An 18710-nucleotide genomic window follows, 5' to 3' on the forward strand; every position below is an offset into this window, starting at 1 on the left:
TGACACCTTGCTGGTGCTTGTCTTGTTTAAACTTTACTCTGCTAAACATGTTCAGGATACTTCTAAAATACTTAGGCCGCGTACACACGCGGGGACTGTTCGCCCAACTTTGTTCGTCAAACAGTTTGAGCGGACAGTCCGCTCAAAATTAGCATGGACGGACTTGGCCACACACGACGAACGAACAGTCCGCTGAAACTTGCGCGATGACGTGAACGGCACGTACGACGGGACTAGAAATACGACGTCCTATACACTGCAATGCAACCTTCGCCGTGTAAATCCTTTCTGAGCATGCGCGGAACTTAGTTTGACGAACAAGCCTACACACGGGCGGACTGTCCGCTCAAACCAAGTTTCAGCGGACAGTTTTACGGAATTTCCGAAAAACTTTGTTCGTCAGACTGTCCGCTGAAACTGTCCGCTGAAGCCCACACACGAGCGGACTGTCTGCTGAAACACTGTTCAGCGGACAAAGTTGGGCGAACAGTCCGCCCTTGTGTACGCGGCCTTATATTTCTAAAATTCTCTAAATACAATCTCTGATGAAGAGCAGAAGTACTAGCCTGAACATTTGATAAACATTTCAGCTTCATAAAGATTATCAGTTTTTAGATCTTTCTTTTGGGTGCAGGTGTTGCCCCTGTTAATGGAGTGCAATTCTTTATCTTCAATTTAACAGTTACTAGTTATAGCGAAGAATGATAAAGCTTTACACTTGGGGGTACTTTTCACCTGTCCTGTTTGCCAGGCACCCACTGGTACTGGGAACTCTAGCAAGAAGTTTGTAGACTGAATTTGACTGCAAAATGAAGGATGTATACATTTCAGTCGTACCTTACTGCATCCAGCAGGAGAATTACACAGTATGTAATACTTTATACCTTTAAAGTGTTTTGCTAAGGAAAAAAGCATTGGTCTCCTGGTCGGTTACATTCATCACAAGGGCCAGATTTTCCTAATGAATTACATGGGCAGCACAGTGGTGTAGTGGTTAGCACTCTCACCAAGCAGTAAAAAGGGTCGCTAGTTTGTATCCCAACCACAACACTACCTGCCTGGAGTTTGCATGTTCTCCCTGTGCCTGTGTGGGTTTCCTCCGGATACTCCGGTTTCCTCCCACACTCCAAAGACATGCAGGTAGGTTAATTGGCTTCTGTCCAAAATTGGCCCTAGTATATGAATGGGGACCTTGGATTGTGGGCTCCTTGAGGGTAGGGACCGATGTGAGTGTGCATTGTACAGGGATAGGGACAATTGTAGACACTCACTCAGGTTGAACTGGATGGACTGGTGTCTTTATTCAACCTTACTAACTATGTAACTATGGCATTCATAGGCCAACCAGGCAATGAAATTCCTCTAGCATTTTCTGGGTTCAGCTTATGTTGGAGGCTTTGTGGGTGTCTTTGAGATCCAAGGTAAAGGGACCGATTCCTGTACCACCGTCTGCCCTCCTTTGAGTTTTGACTGTGTGCGCTCTCCAATAAGATAAAAACCAGGGATAAGTACAAAGTTTAATGAAGTTTGAACAAGCTAATCCAGTTGTATGAGGCCGCTTCTGCCTCTTTTGACGCTAAAGCTTTACAATGTTTTTGCTGTTTTGCCACCACAGAGACTCTCCCTTTCTCATTCACCTCAGTTCTCTCCGGCTACCCTCCCCCCACCACTTCTCTGTGCTGTACCCTTTTTAAGTGGCATTGATTGCAGCAAATTGCCGTAGCTGGTAGCAGCTGTCACAACACTGCGGTGATTAAGAGCAGCGCTTGTGATTTCCCGGCTGATTGCATCGATCAGATGGATGGGGAGCAGATTTATGAAGGAAGGTGAACTCCCGCAGCAGTCAAGCAGTGTTTGTCTTCTTAACTCTTTTTTTGCCATAGCTTTCATTGGGTTTCAGTCATATTCAGTGTTTTTTGTTTTGTCCACATGTGTAACACTGCATACATATCAATCTGCAAAATTGCACTTAGCATTCTAATGATGACAGGTAATTACAGTTCAGAACTATATTGATGACTTTAAAACACCTTTTCTTTTGTCTGTAGAGCCAGATCATTCACAAGGCAGTGTAGGCAGAAGCCTATGACCCAGTGACTGCCCAGCTATAAGCTCTTGCAGTATACCAGGGGATATATCACATTTGGTCAAAGCTGTGCACCTGCCTGTCATCTCACAAGGCAGGATGTGGTTGTAGGCAGTCGGTGACCAATTGGCTGAGCAAAGTCAGTAAAGAACTGCAAATGGTTAGCTTCTATGTGCCTAATACAGTCCTTATCAGAGTCAATTGAACAGATGCTCTGGCTGAGCCTGAATCTGTGCTTACAGAAATTAAGGCTAGTCTGTGCATCAGCTGCATTTACTTTTTGCCCAGAGAATCTCTTTACGCTTTAATGCAATATATCTGGATTTAGCCCTCACCTGTCAGTAAAATCCTGAATATAATTATTTTCCTTAAAGTGTTACTAAACCCACAACAGTAAAATCAGTGTGTATATGCAAAAAACATGCTTGTTATACTCACTGTGGAACCCAAGGGGTTAATCCTCTGCATTGTGTAAAAAGGCTGTGATCAGCACAGTGCCAATCGACACTGTCCAGACAGAGGGTCAGGGGTCCTGCATTCTCATAGGACAATCGTGGGAGAATGAAAACTACAAGCTTTAACCAGACACTTTTAGAAGTCACAAGACCGCTATATACTGCTGATGAGAAAAGGTATTTAGCAGCTTATATTTACTAAAATAATTGCATTTCCATGTTCTGTGTACTATGGAGGACCAGATATAGTGAATGCAGGGTCCTTGGTTTAGTAACACTTTAAATGTGGAGTCTACATTTCCTGGATTGTTTAGGGCCTGGGACATTGTTTGAGCTCTTCAGAACCTCCATTACACTTTTACAGATTTCACATGTGATAAAAGACCCCATAGGACAGTGATGGCGAACCTCGGCACTCCAGATGTTTTGGAACTACGTTTCCCAGGATGCTCAACTACACTGCAGGGTGCATGAGCATCATGGGAAATGTAGTTCCAAAACATCTGGGGTGCCAACGTTTACCATCACTGACTGTGCCCCACCTTCTTCATTTATTGGATTTCAGTTCCTTCAATCATGGAGGCTCTGCATCACATGTGGGCATCACCTACCAGTGATGGCGAATCTTGGTACCCCAGATGTTTTGGAACTACTTTTCCCATGATACTCGTGCACTCTGCGGTGTAGTTGAGCATCCTGGGAAATGTAGTTCCAAAACATCTGGGGTGCCGAGGTTTGCCATCACTGCCATAGGATATTATGGCAATACTGACCTCTGGCTCAGCACATGTATCTGGTGGCCCCTTTTACTCTTTTGTAGTTGCTGACATGTTAGATTGTAAAACAGCAGTGGGAACATTTGAGGCATGTAATGAATTTTATTTCTAAAGCTGCTGTGAAGCCGGGGCAGAATCCTTACAATGCATTTCACAGTGGACTTATCGTTGAACACTTTCACTGCCAGTGACGTAAGGCTTACACCAGAACAGAAATGTTTTCAATTGGCTAGCTTGGTAAGCCTTATGTCCTTGGAATTCCTTTCTGCAGTAAGCTCATGGTTGCTTTAAGAACCGTGAACTGTTTAGATTAAAAGAATAGCTGTTGTAGGCGACTGACAAGCTTCTGATGGCAGCCATTCATTACATCTTTTTTAAAATATGTTCTTTCAACTCTAAATGTGGCAGTGCATTGTGCTGCGTTGTAATGCAATTTGTTGCAGTATCCTGTATGCCGGCATCATTTTATCACAGCGCACCTATGCGGATTGGGCATTACCATGATGAATAGGTATGAAGCCAACCTCCAGATTATTAATGACTTACCTACAGTTTTTCATACCTATCAACTCAATGTAGATTTTTTCTTTTAGATTTAGTAGGAATTTTTTAGGTTGTGTTATCTTTGTGTGCACTAATAGAGATTTTGGTGTATTTGTGAAAAACTGTTTTGATAAACACTTGCGCAGCATGGGATGTACATTATAGGTAGCATCACCTTTTACTTTTATCATTTCTGTTCTTTCAGAAATTGTATGGTTTGAAGGGTCTTTTACAAAGATTGTAAGTGGAAAATTTGCAAAAATGGTGTGGCCACCTGAAGTTAAAAGGGGAGAATAGGGTCTGGAAGTGAAAGGGATTAAAGCAGATCTTTGCTAAATGTGAGCACCACAAACGAAAAACACTGTTTAATTCTTTTTTAGTATTTAAAGCAATCTCTCCCATCCATCCATGTCTCCATGCTTTATTTTGTTGAGAAATCACTTTGAAGAACATCCCCCAGCATTTCTGGGTGTGGCCATCTTGAGCAAGGGCAAATTATTAATGTAGCATACTTTTTGGAATCCATCTGCCCTTAGCTCAAGCATGCACGCAGGAGAGTGTGCTTAGCTGAGAAAATCCCTCCTCTTCTCCTCCCCTTTGAAGACTCCTGGGATTCATGACATAATTTGCCTAGGCAAGAACCCAGGAAGTAACTGACGTTTAAAACCAGGAAATATGATATACTTTCCTATCTACAGTGAGGGAAAAAAGTATTTATTTTCCAATAATTTTTATTGAGAATTGTACATATCAAATTCCAAGGCAAAAGATTGTTTACATGAGATAGGTATTTCTGTATACAAAGTGATGCCTTAAGATACTGGAGGCATGGACAAAATGATATATTCCAACAAATGCACTCATCATATTTATTATCTCTATATACTACAACATAATGAACTACAAAAGAAAACCCGTAACAAAAAATAATAGAAAAAAGGGTTAGCACATTCTTGGATTCCTGTCATTCCTTTAGACTTCATGAGGATGAAGAGGAGGGATCCATAACCATGTGGCCAATGTCCATATCGGCATGTGATGTTACATGATTGGGGGAGAGGAGGCTAAACCTTGAATCCTTGTAATTTGAGTCTGGTAGGATCCCCACCATTGTTCACGTACATCAATATACCATTTAGCTTACTGGTCCCTCAAACAGGAAGCAGGAGTAGAAAAGAAAAGCCTGAAAGAAGAAGGGAGGGAAAGATAAAAGGGGGGGGGGGGGCGCCCCTGTCATTCCAGGCATAACTGTACGGTTGCCTCATAAGCCCTTTGGACAGATATTTTATCCAAGTTCCCAGACTCTATAAAAAAAAAAAAGGGCAGCTTATCGAGTAATATCGCTGAAAGACGTTCATTGGCCATGATCCACAACAGCTTAGTTCTTACCAAATCGAAGGGAATCATGTGCACCTTCCAAGATCTAACGACCGCTATCTTGGATGCAGTAAAAATAAATGATATAAGTTTCCTCATGTGTCCTGGCACTCCCTCCACTGGGCATCCACAGCGCCTGCTGTGGTGATTTGATAAAATTGTAAATGTAAATCCAAATCGCCTGACTTTAGGGCACTTCCACCATATGTGGTATACTGTGCCTTCAATGCCACATCCCCTAAAACATAGGGGGAAGTGCCTGGGACACATGCCACCACTCTCACTGGTACCATCGGAGCAAGACTTTGTAGTTTGCCTCGATCAGTGAGGTATTAATGAATACCTGAATGAATTTGAAGCAAATTGGGCCATTTTGAGGCATTTATCAATTTCTGACGTTTCCTCTATATCCTCAAATATAGAGTTTGGGTGTATAGAGGGTGCACCTATTCACCCTGGGTCTCTTGTCCCCCCAGATAAATGTCATATTCTTGCTCTGCAGCATATTAAGATCGGACATACAAATTGCAACTGGAAGTGTTCTAAACAAGTTCAACAACCTTGGAAGAAGATTCATCTTTGAGTACAGTCTAGTGTAGTACATTTATTGCAAACACATTAAAAATCCCACACAGGGTACTCACCATGACGCGTCAGAGCGCCACTCTATAACAGCTCGAAACAGCGGGATATGCCAGCCGTTAACGGGGGGGGGGGGGGGTATGCTGATCTCATTTGGCAGATACGCTGCTTAGTTGTCCGTCTTGTCTCCTTCCCCAATGCATGTACGCTACACTTTAAAAATTAACGTGATAATAGTGCTTTAATATCCGTGCACTGCTATAAATTACATTTTCAAAAAAACTATAAATCATCCACAATAAAGTGACAATAGTGCTACGATATACATGCAATGCTGCAAAAGTGCACTCATGTGAAAATTATCATAACATCCTTATAATAAAAAAAAGTCCATATGAATATAAAACCTCAATTTAAATGTTCATACATATATTAAGCACGTGAAAACATATAAAAAGTGCAAATTTCACAATTCCAGTCCACAAGTGCTGAAAAATCCTTCATGCGATTCAGTGGATGTTGTGCAATCAAAATCAATATTAAAGTGCTGTGCTCACACTCCGGTGTCCCCCCTAGGTCTTAGCCACTCACCTTAGAACGTGTGACCCCGCTGTTTAGGCTAGGTCAATACACGCTTTAGAACCTAAAATGGTTCAGCTGTATATCCGGAATCCTAGGTGGATTTCACATATACCTCAGTGTACCAGTGGGGTCCCTCTTGTGCCTCAATATATCAATAGAGAGAGGAGGACTTCATAGTGTAGTACATTTATTGCAAACACATTAAAAATCCCACACAGGGTACTCGCATTACCATGACGCGTCAGAGCGCCACTCTATAACAGATATGCCAGCCGTTAACGGGGGGGGGATGCTGATCTCATTCGGCAGATACATTGCCTAGCTGTCCGTCTTGTCTCCTTTCCCAATGCATGTCGATACAAGGGGATTTCCGTATCTTCCTCAGGCAGTTCCTCTATATCTTGTTCCCACTTGTTCATATAAAACAATTTTTCCGACTTGGAGGACAAGATGCTATAGATTTTTGAGCTATGGCCAGTATGCTTATCGAAAGACCCACATAGATATTCCATTGGGGTTGAAGTTGTTAAATCATTTGTACACTGTAGAGTCTTCAGATAATGCTCTATCAGGGAGTAATGGTACACTTCTGAGTTAAGAGGTATTTATCTAGTAGGGGTTGTTTTGATAAGATACCTTGGTGGTCGCGCATGTCAGAAATACGGATGAAACCCTTGTTAGTCCACCATGTGAGCCCTTAAGGATTAAGACCCGGGGTGAAATCAGGATTACCAGTCAAGGGAGCATGAGAAGATTTTAATGCATGAGGTTTCATCAATCTGTCCCATAGGCTTAGAGAAAGGGATAATGTGGGGCACATTATGATCTATCTCTCATTCGTAGCAACATCGTGTGACTGATTGGTGGGATGGAGAGATGATTAATCCAGGATGGTTGAGATTGCAAAGAATGGTAGCAGATTAGTTGCGCTAATTGCGTAGCATTAAAATATTGGACCAGGTCTGGAGTTCCCAAGCCACCTCTCAGTTTGGGTGTATAGAGGGTGCACCTATTCACCCTGGGTCTCTTGTCCCCCCAGATAAATTTCATATTCTTGCTCTGCAGCATATTAAGATTGGACTTACAAATTGCAACTGGAAGTGTTCCAAACAAGTTCAACAACCTTGGATTCATCTTTGAGTACAGTCTAACGCACCACAATGGTGGATTGCTGGCTCAGTGTAGGAGAGCCACTGTCAGTTTCCTATATAAAGGAGGATAGTTGGCCTGATACAGGGTATGTAAGGAGGGAGTTAAAGAAATTCACAAATAGGGGGCAGCCTCTCTTTGCCATTTAAATTGAAACGAGTTTTGGATTCATTTCACCGTGTCTGCCTCCAATGTGAGGTTTAAAGCAACCGATTTGGAATGATTTATTGTAAGACCCAAGATAGCTGTAAAACGATGCAAGGTTTGATATGTTAGATGGCAACGTTACCGAGGAGGAGAGAAGCATCAGTATATTGTCAGTGAAAACAATATATGCCTTTCATATCTGAGTGACCTCTAAGTTTGATAGCCAAGGGTTCCAGGGCCATTATAAATGATATAAAGATAGGAGATAAAGGGCAAACTTGTCATGTCCCTCTGTGTATATCTATTTCATGCAAACTATATCCTTTTACCAGGATTCTAGGTGCGCTATAATGTCTGCATTATAGTTAAAAGGTTAGGCCCAAATCCATATAGTTTCAATACATAGAGTATATAATCCCATGATACAGAGTCGAATGCCTTGCAAAGATTTAATGACAATAGCACGCCCTTGCGCTTGCCATGGTTGTCCCAGTTTGAATGTAGCGCTGCTATTATATTTATCACCCATCGGGTTTGGTCAGGAGTCTGTCAGTTGGGAACAAACCCTGTCTGGTCTGGTTAGATATAACTGAATAGAAAAGTATTTAGTCTAGTCGCTAAAATTTTAGTCATCAATTTAATATCCACGTTAATGAGTGAGATCGGGGTAATAGTTGGTACAGTCACCATGGTCCTTCCCTGGTTTGGGGATGACATGTATGGAAGAGACATTTTCATGCGCGGCTAAAGGGGAACAGTGCCTTTGACAGGTTCAAACTTTTATTGCTGCCTTGATTTCTCCCTCTGTAAAGTGACACTATGTGGTCCTGTACTACCTGCAGAAGAATTTATCTGTTTGAGCTGTGGGGAATGGGTTTGGTGTTGTGTAAAGTTTAAAATTCTGCAATGATTAATTTGGGGTTTTGAGTCAATTTCCTATCCTGCATCTGTAATCTTGGCAACGCGGGATTTATGCGGGATTATATGGTTGTGGGGTACGTTTCCTAGCCAATAGTGTAGTAGGTTTGTCTCCCAAAGTATAGAATCGATGCCTAGACCAACGTAAAAACTTATCATCCTTAGTGGTAAGGCTCAGATTTAATGTCATACGTGCCGCTTCAATTTTATGTCTCAAATCTAATTGGCGATTAAACTTTTGCTCTTGCACTATACGTTGTAACTCCTCCTCTTGTTGTATCGTTTGTGCATGACTGCGTTTGGTTCTGGAAGCTATTTGGATTAGTTTGCCATGAATGTTTATGTAATGATTGAAATAAATATTTGATCCCTTATGAATCAGCAGTATTTCTGGCTCCCAAGTGTCTTGTATACAGATAACGAGCTGAAATTAGGAGCAATCACTTAAAGGGAGTGATCCTAATCTCAGCTTGTTAACTGTATAAAGGACACCTGCCCACAGAACCAATCAATCAGATTCCAATCTCTTCACCATGGCCAAGACCAAAGAGCTGTCCAAGGATGTCAGGGACAAGTTTTCAGACCTACACAAGGCTGGAATGGACTAAAAGACTATCGCCAAGCAGCTTGGTGAGAGGATGAGAACAATTGGTGTGAATATTCACAAATGTTTTCCCTTGGTCTGGGGCTCCATGCAAGATCTCACCTCATGGAGTTTCAGTGATCATGAAAACGGTGAGGAATCAGCCCAGAACTATACAGGCAGCTGGGACCATAGTCACCAAGAAAACAATTGGTAACACACTACGCTGTGAAGGAACTAAATCCTGCAGCGCCGGCAAGGTCCCCCTGCTCAAGAAAGCTCATGTACAGGCCCATCTGAAGTTTGCTAATGAACATCTAAATGATTCCGAGGAGAACAGTGAAAGTGTTGTGGTCAGATGAAACCAAAATCAAGCTTTTTGACATCAACTCAACTTGCTGTGTTTGGAGGAAGAATGCTGCCTATGACCCCAAGAACACAATCCCCACTATTAAACATGGAGGTGGGGGTGTTTTTCTGTTAAGGGGACAGGACAACTTCACTGCATCAAAGGGATGATGTACTGGCCATGTACTGTCAAATCTTGGGTGAGAACCTAATTCCCTCCTTCCCTCAGCCAGGGCATTAAAAATGGGTGGTGGTTGGGTATTCCAGCATGACCATGACCCAAAACACTCGGCCAAGGCAACAAAGGAGTGGCTCAAGAAGAAGCACATTAAGGTCCTGGAGTGGCCTAGCTAGTCTCCAGACCTTAATCCATAGTAAATATGTGGAGGGAGCTGAAGGTTCAAGTTACCAAACAGCCTCAAAACCTTAAAGAGGAAGTAAACCCTTCCAAACAACTTGGACCTATAGGTAAGCCTAGATTAAGGCTTACCTGTAGGTCCAAGCAATATCTCCTAAACCTATATGGTTTAGGAGATATTTGCCCGAAAATGGGCACCGCTGTCTACGGCGCATGCGCCGTAGACAGCGGCGCGCAGGCGCACTAAATGCGGCAAATCCAAGAATGGATTTGCCAAATTTGTCGACTCCCGTGCGCATGCGCGGGAGTGACGTCATCGCGGCTTCGCCGTATGACAGCAACGGAGCTGCGAGGCGCGACTCCCGTGGGCATGCGCGGGAGTGACGTCATCGCGGTTGCGCCGCTGTCATTGGTCGGAGCTGCGAGACGCCACCAGCAAGATGGACGCGGCGGACTACAGGGATCAGCGGCGACTTCGCTGGCTCCTGTGTCAGGTAAGTGACACATAATGAGCTACTATGCGATGCATAGTAGTCCATTATGCTTTACCTTTGCAGGGAAAAAAAGAGGAAGTAAACCCATCAGGGTTTACTTCCTCTTTAATGACTTAATGACCTTAATAAAGGGAGAGGATCTGCAAAGAGGAGTAGGACAAAATCCCTCCTGAAACGTCTGACCTCTGTGATTGCCAACAAGGGTTTTGCCACCAAGTACTAAGTCATGTTTTGCGAAGGGGTCAAATACATATTTCACTCATTAAAATACAAATCAATTTATAACTTTTTTGAAATGTATTTTTAGTTTTTTAGTTTTTTTATTATTATTATTCTGTCTCACTGTTAAATTAAATCTACCATTAAAATTATAGACTGATCATTTCTTTGTCAGTGGGCACTAATGCTAGCGGCATGAGAATTAAAAATGTTGATTGGGAGAGTGAAATTCCACTTTAACCACTACAGCCCCGGAAGGGTTATCTCCCTTTATGACCAGGCCATTTTTTGCAATATGGCACTACAATAATTTAACTGGCAATTGCGCGGTCATGCAATGCTGTACCCAAAAAAATGTATGTCCTTTTTTTCTTACAAATAGAGTTTCTTTTGGTGGTATTTAATCACCTCTGCGGCTTTTTTTTTTTTTTTTGCACTATGAACAAAAAAAAGACAGACAATTTTGAAAAAGAAAATAATATTTTTTACTTTGCTCTAAAACGTATACATTAAAAAAAACAAAAACAAAACAAATGTATTAATTTTTTGGTAAAACTTCCTCTTTAATATTGATTGGTTTGCGCAAAAGTTATAGTATTTGACATAATACAGTGATCAATGCTAAAAAAATGCACTGTCACTTTACTAATGACACTGGCAGGGTAGGGGTTAACAGTGATGATCAAAGGGTTAAATGTATTCCCTGGGAATGCCTTTAACTGTGTGGTGGATTGTTTAATTGGGGGAAGACAGAGATCCATGTTCCTCACTCATAGAACGTCGGTCTGCCTTGTTTATATAGGCAGACTGCCGTTCTGCCTCTTCTGAGAACGATTGTAGGGTGCCTGGTGAACATCAGGTTGCTGGGGGCATATGCCCCAGACCCAATGCATGAAATCACGTACAGGTACATGATTTTGCATAGGAGGACTGCCCTGCTGCAGTATATCTGCGTGGGGCAGTTCACAAGAGGTTAAAGTATATGTATAGCCCAAATGATTTTTTTGTCATTTAGAATGGAGTAGTTTATTTTTTTTTACTTGCTTTGTGCCATTGGTGAGATTTCCATTTACATCCTGTGCTGGAGACAACAGACAGTAACAGGAAGTGAGGGTAAATCTGCCTATGGAGACCAATCCTAAAACTTTTTAGCTATATATGCACTTGTGTAGTCTACCATTATATGAGGAATGAGTGGGCAACTATTTTTTTAAACAAGAATGATAGATATATTTACTTAGTGCCCGTTCTCAAACTGCTTCCAAGCCACTAAGACATGCAGTCATGGAAAGAACACCCGTGCACCATTATCATTTTATTATGTCACTTGTTTTTATTGGGCAGTTTATGACCAGTCTGACTTACCATCTGTGTAATAGTTCCAGAGCACTGAAGCACCTGTAGAGAATTACTCAGTGATGTGACTTCTAAGGGACTAGTACAACACTGTTGAGTCAGACAGTGCCATCATCTAGTAGATTGCTCATAGATTTTCTTTGGGACAAAAGTTTTTCATTATTAAAATTTAAAGGATTCCTACGATTGATACCTGGCAGCTGAACAAAGTTTTCTCCGAGGAAGTTACATATTTCTGTTTATTTTGAAGTTACTGGGTTCACTTTTGCAGTCGTATGTTATCTCATTTACTTTTTATTTCTTCAACATTAATATAAATACTTTTTTCCTTTGAAGTTCAACCCTGTTACTTTTGCCGGTCCCATTAAGAAAGTTCCATAATTTAAATGTGATCGGTGATTCACCACGAAGAAATGAAAGGTTTATCAGTGGAGCACTCACATTAAAAGTGTTTGTTTACTGTTGGAATGTTAAGTGTAAAATGAATTGTGTATGTTTGACGTACTCTGTCACTCACACTTCAACACATATCACAGTACTCAGGATTTAATGAAAGCAACCCTATCATGGGACATATTGTGTGTTTGGCAATTCATCTTTTGTTTAAGATTTGAAAATGGATAATTTATCTTCACATATTGAAAGATTATCTAGTAATGTCACCTGTTTTGTACCTCATTACCCCTGGAAAGGGTTTTTGCTTTTGCCACCTACTTGAAGTAGATCTAGTCCAATCTCTACATTTTCAAATTTTCTTAATATGTAGTGTATATGTAATCTCAAATTGTCTTCAATCTTTTTTTTATTTGTAACTTGCAAAAAATACCTAGTGATACTGCCATTAAGCTCTTTAAGGCACTTCCTGTTATGGGATGACCACTCCCCCCCAAAAAATGTGATTCCGCATCATCACTCTGTCGCTTGGACCCCTAGTGAAGACTACAACTGGCTTTGCTGACAAACATTGTACAGGCATGCTACACCATTAAATATAGAATGTGTGGCACTGTCATAATTGTGATTGTGGCATATTAGAATATAGACTTCCTCGATGTGTTATTGAAAGAGGATAAAGAAAAAATATTTAATAAAATCCACCACGTGATCCAAAAAATTGCGATATAATGATATAAGTGTCCAAAACACCAACGTAGGTCCTTAAGTGAAAAAAGGGTAGTGTGCTTCCAATTATCAACAGGTGTACCACCTTGTGCTCCCCACGAGGATAGACAAAAATATCTTCTTACCAGATAATAAGACCTTTCAAGGCCTATATACACATTAGTGAGTAATCGCCCCTCATTTTGGGTATGAGCCAGCGTTACTGTGCAGCCTGTTAAAGTGGAAGTAAACCCTCCTATCGTTTTCAGCCAAGGAAGCTGCCATCTTGGCCTCCCTTTAATCTTTAACTGCCATGAAGCTGCACATGTGATCAGTTATCACACCAGCCATTGGATGGTTTGACAGTTTGGTTGAGAGCACAACCAATGTGACAGTTAACATTTCCGGCATGCCGGGAATGTAACTGTTTTTTCAAACTGTTCGATCAATGGGTTTACTTCCGCTTTAAGGGACGCCAGTGAAGCATATATGGTCTCATAGGAGCCTCAGACCTGATCATACAATAAGCCAGAAAGAAGAGAAAACAAACTCATTGCGCAACATTCAATAAAAAGCACAGGAGTAGATTAGTTACACAGGCATATCAGAAACACATCAGTCAAACACTATTCTTGCCTTTCCTTGCCTGACATACATTTCGTTCAATAGAACGTCTTCTGTGAGGCAGTAGGGTCTATGGAAGACTTTTCCTCTATTTCTTTAATCGGCATACTATACTTTTTAAATTTGCCTTCCCATTTTTTTTGGTTTACCCATGACAGTGATTACCCCAATACAAGAGCTCTATTGAGCAGAGCTGTCTCATGCCTCTTATATTGAAATGTGTTGTAACTGTACTGCTCAAACTGTTGGCACCATTTAAATCCTGTATCCCATTAATATTAAAAATAGAGGGGAAATCCCCTAAGTCAGGATAGGGGAAAAAATAGAGCAACTATTGTTTTTTGGCCCACTTTAGGCCCTTAGGGCCCTTTTACAGGGGGTGTACTCCATTTTTATCAGCAGTGGAACTATCCACTGATCCCCTGCTGTTCAGAGCAGAGTGGGCGGATGACACGTCCTTGTCTGCTCAGTTTATGCAGAGCGGACAGGACCAAGCCCGCTCTGCTCTATGGGCAACTGGGTATAAACAGACTCTGCTGTGCATTACACCGACTGCCCTCTGATTCAATCCACCAAGACAGAGAAGAACAGATCCCCTTCTGTTTTTTATTTTTTTAAGAAAACGGTATCAGACCAGAGGTAGGCGGGTGTAAACAGATGGAAGTCGGTTTACACCCACCGCTCCATAGGGTTGAATGGATCATCCGATCAGTTCCACCTGAAAAACTGGTGGACCTGATGGGACCCTTTGTGAGAATGAGGCCTTAGAAGTATGTTCTAAATTGGAAATGCCCATCTGACTGAAAGTGTTCTTTACCATTTCTTGATGGATGTAATCGTCAAACGCTCATAGGATTGATGGCAGTTTGTCCAAGGTGTATAGGGTGGCTTTTTAAAGTTGCATGTCACTAGCACATTTTCCTGTCATGTCTGCAGTACAAAACGACCACAACCTAAAGTGGAGTCATGATTCCAAATCTGTTTGGAGTGAAGAATGGTGAATTGAGATCATCACTTACTGTCTCTGAGGCTTTCAAGTGATGGTTGAGAGCCCTTGGGCACCAAACAGGAGTCTGCGAAGTTAATGAAAACCTGCAGGCGTTTAAATGCAATGTAATATAGTTCCACACTTACACTTGCATTTGCTGCTTGCTGTCTAGCTCAAATAAGTACACTTGACATGTTCCATTTCACATCAAGTGTTTAATCATTTGTTACAAGAAAATCATGCAGAACATTTTGTTAGCTCTAGTTGGTATTTGAATTTAATATGAGTTGTCCGTTGAATAGAAATGACTCTAACAATTAGTTTGGTTTAAAACCTACAGGTTTAGTCCTTTTGAGACCATAAGAAAACCTGTATTTCTTGTGTTTTTATTGTAAATAATGTAAACCTTGTGTGGTGCATGGCCGGAGAAATCTTAGGAGCCGCTTAGCCAGTATTCTTGAAATCAACCTTGTCATGCAATCTGACAGTTCCAAATCACATGACAAGTCTCACCCTATTGCTGGCAATGGAACATTTCATATCAACACGACTCATGTTGCAGCGATTTCTGAAAAAGATTCCTGCACTACTTTTTTACCAATTTAATTACAATTTAAACTTCTGTTAAATTCAGTTTAAAGCTGCAATGAAGTTGGCAGTGCAAATCGCACTGATGTGCGTCTTTGAAATTGTGCTGAAGTTTCCTGTGGTACTGTCAGCCATTGCAACTAATAGCTGTGAGGGCACTGGTGAGTATCCTCACAGTTTATTGATTCTTCCTGTGTGCAGGTAACTGTTTGCCCATAGGCGATATAGGTCAACAGATATGCTGAGAGTCTGCAGGAGCTGAACATTGCACCCGAGATCTGCTGATTAGAAAAAAATGAGTTAATTTTTTAGAAAAATGTGCATTTCTTATCTTTTAAACATGATGCAATTGTCATGGCACTTCACAGATTACTGCATTTCACAGGCCTCTGCTGCTACATCAATGAACAAGATATTATTTTTTTTCTGTCAACAATTTCCTACAAAGTAATAATGATCCAGCATCTATACAGCCGCTGAATCACTTTTACAGGAAGCAGAAAGGTGTCTGCCCTCTGTCCGTTTCCCTTACTGGGCACTCCTGAGAAATCAGGGAGCCTGGTACTGCTGCTGCTCGAATTGGTGAAGCACTGGGAGGGGAGGAAGGTACGTCTGTACCCACCTCCCCCCTGTGATTTAAGAAAGGCAAAGAGACAGGGAAGACAAGGATTTTGTCTCTTCCAATCTCTGTTTTATCAGATGCTTTGGATGCCAAAGGAGAGAGAGTCTAAAAAAACTCCAGATCTCTCCATAAAGATGATCTGTCATTCAATCATAAAGGATGCTGTGAAATTCAATAGAAAAAAAAAATTAAAAGGTACAATGTAAAAAAAGAAAATAAATATTTAAAATATATATATTAAAAGTGTTCCCGCTCCCCCATGCTGATCTGCAAATGCAAACACACACATAGGTCCCACAAGCATGTGAAAATGGTGATCATATCACTCGTGAGGTATTGTCGTGAACATCAGGACAAGAGCAATAATTCTAGCCCCAGACCTCCTGAGTAACACTAAACTAGTAACTTGTAAAGGCTTTTAAAGCATTGACTATAGAGATTTTTAGGTTCTGTAGTTTGGTGTGGTTCTAGAAGCGTACACAACTTTAAAGTGTGACATGTTGGGTAACTATTTACTCTGCGTAACATCGTTATTATGTTTCACCCAAAAATTGGGTATTATATTGTGTTTGTGTGCAGTACAATTCATATAAGTTGCGTTTTCTCTTTTTAAAACTTTGCATTTGAGAAACCTCTGTGCAAATATCTTGTGACATAAAATATATATAATGTTTGGGGGTTCCAAAAAAATTCTAGCAAAAAAATGCTGCTATTACATGTGTGAGAAAATGTTAGAATTCACCTGGTCTGGAGGTGGTTAAACAATAAAAAAAAAACACATTTGAAAGTATAAAATTTCTTTAAAACTGTACTCTGCACAGCAGCTTTAAGTGCACAGTAAAATACACAAGTTCTGTTCAGCCAGCTGTGTAACCAAGCCAAAGAGCAGAGCCATGTCCGGAACCTCCACTGCAGCAGTAGAGTGTAGCTGTATTGTAGTCACATTTGTGCAAGAATAAATATGTTGATATTTGTTTTGTTTTATTTCAGGAACAGAACCCTGGCCATTCTACTTCATCAATGGCTTTCTCAACTTCAATGTAGTCTTCATTTTGGCCATGTTAGCTTTGCCCCTGACATGGCTGATGGAGTACCTTTTGCAGAAAATTAACAGTAAGTGTTTATCAAACCTTACGCTTTATTTATTTTTTAAGTGGATCATGTCATTCTAGTATTCATCAACTTTATGGACTCTTGGGATTCCTCCACTCTGGTGCTCATCACACACTTTGCACCATTAACTGCTTCAGCCCTGGAAGATTTTACCCCCTTCCTGACCGGAGCACTTTTTGCAATTCGGCACTGCGCCGCTTTAACTGACAATTGCACGGTCATGCGACATGGCTCCCAAGCAAAATTGACCTCCTTTTTTCCCCATAAATAGAGCTTTCTTTTGGTGGTATTTGATCACCCATGCGGTTTTTATTTTTTGCGATATAAACAAAAAAAGCGCCAATTTTGAAAAAAACACATTATTTTTTACATGCTATAATAAATATCCCCCAAAAATATATAAAAAAAACTTATTTTTTCCTCAGTTTAGGCCGTAACGTATTCTTCTACATATTTTTGGTAAAAAAATCGCAATAAGGGTTTGATTAGTTTGCACAAAAGTTATAGCATTTACAATACAGAGGATAGTTTTATGGATTTTTTTATTGGTAATGGCGGCGATCTGCGATTTTTATTGTGACTGCGACATTATGGGGGACACGTCGGACATTTTTGACACATTTTTGGATTCCTGTTTAAATGACACTGGCAGTGAAGGGGTTAACCACTAGGGGGTAGGGTAAGGGTTAAGTGTGTCCTGGGACGTGTTTCTAACTGTGGGGTGGTGTGGCTACATGTGACACGTCACTGATCTCTGCTTCCAATCACAGGGAGCAGAGATCAGTGACACTGTCACTAGGCAGAACGGGGAGATGCTTGTTTACATTAGCATCTCCCCGTTCCTCTCGGTGAGACGATTTCGGTTATCCCTGCGGCGATAGAGTCCGTGGGACCCACCTCACAGAGGTCCCGGACGGCGGACGCGCGATGGCGCGGCAGAAAATTGAAAGGGACGTACCTGTACGCCCATTTGCCTGTCTGTGCCATTCTGCCGACATACATCAGCGTGCGCTGGTCGAGAACCGTTTAAAAATGTATACATTGCATCTCTTGTACACAATGTGATGTTTTGAAGAATATGCAGCCCCAAAAACAAAACTGTACTATATTGCTGCATAAAAGTCCTTGGATGTGATGACTGCATTAATTTTCTAAAGTTTTTTTCCCATTTACATTCCTTCTGTCCTATGATTACAAAGATCACTTATTGCACTGTTATCTATAGAGGAACACCATTCTCACCATATGACAGGAAGTGTTAGGATTACAAAACGGCTTTCTCTCCCCTACTTTTTTTATGGGTTGTTCTGTACCGTGTTTCTCCGAAAATAAGACCGGGTCTTAGATTAATTTAGGCTACAAAAAACACACTAGGGCTTATTTTTAGGGGATGTCTTTATCTACAGCATGTACAATAATCAACATTTATCAGGCGCAAGGGGGGTAAAAAGGCCCCCCCTGTCTTCTGGGGAGAGCTCTGATTCAGACTTGGGTCCCGCGATGTCTCGCAGCCCCTGTTTTGTTGTGTCAGAGGATGTGGACCAGGAACGTTCGGACAGTGAGAATGACTGTGTCCGGGTTAGCGCATGAAAAAGTGCTAGTAGGAGCCCTTATCACTGCAGTGCAGGATACCCTGAAAATACAGGATGCAGTAGGGACCTCTGCTGGGGTGGCGGTCCCTTTTGGTGTTTCTGTATTTGA

At 41.3% G+C, this 18710-nt stretch overlaps 1 protein-coding gene across 5 annotated transcripts in view; it reads left to right on the forward strand.

Moving 5' to 3' along the window:
• Nucleotides 1–18710, forward strand: part of ALG9 (ALG9 alpha-1,2-mannosyltransferase) — a 297401-nt gene that overhangs the window by 107795 nt on the left and 170896 nt on the right. For all 5 annotated transcript variants that reach the window (XM_077456930.1, XM_077456931.1, XM_077456932.1 and 2 more), the window contains exon 9: nucleotides 16887–17009. In XM_077456930.1, the coding sequence (XP_077313056.1) occupies nucleotides 16887–17009 (123 nt within the window). The remainder of the gene's footprint in view (nucleotides 1–16886; nucleotides 17010–18710) is intronic.

The sequence above is a fragment of the Lithobates pipiens genome, unplaced genomic scaffold, assembly GCF_037356315.1.
Source record: "Lithobates pipiens isolate NorthernLeopardFrog02 unplaced genomic scaffold, aLitPip1_a1.2 Scaffold_27, whole genome shotgun sequence".
NCBI classification, from domain to species: domain Eukaryota; kingdom Metazoa; phylum Chordata; class Amphibia; order Anura; family Ranidae; genus Lithobates; species Lithobates pipiens.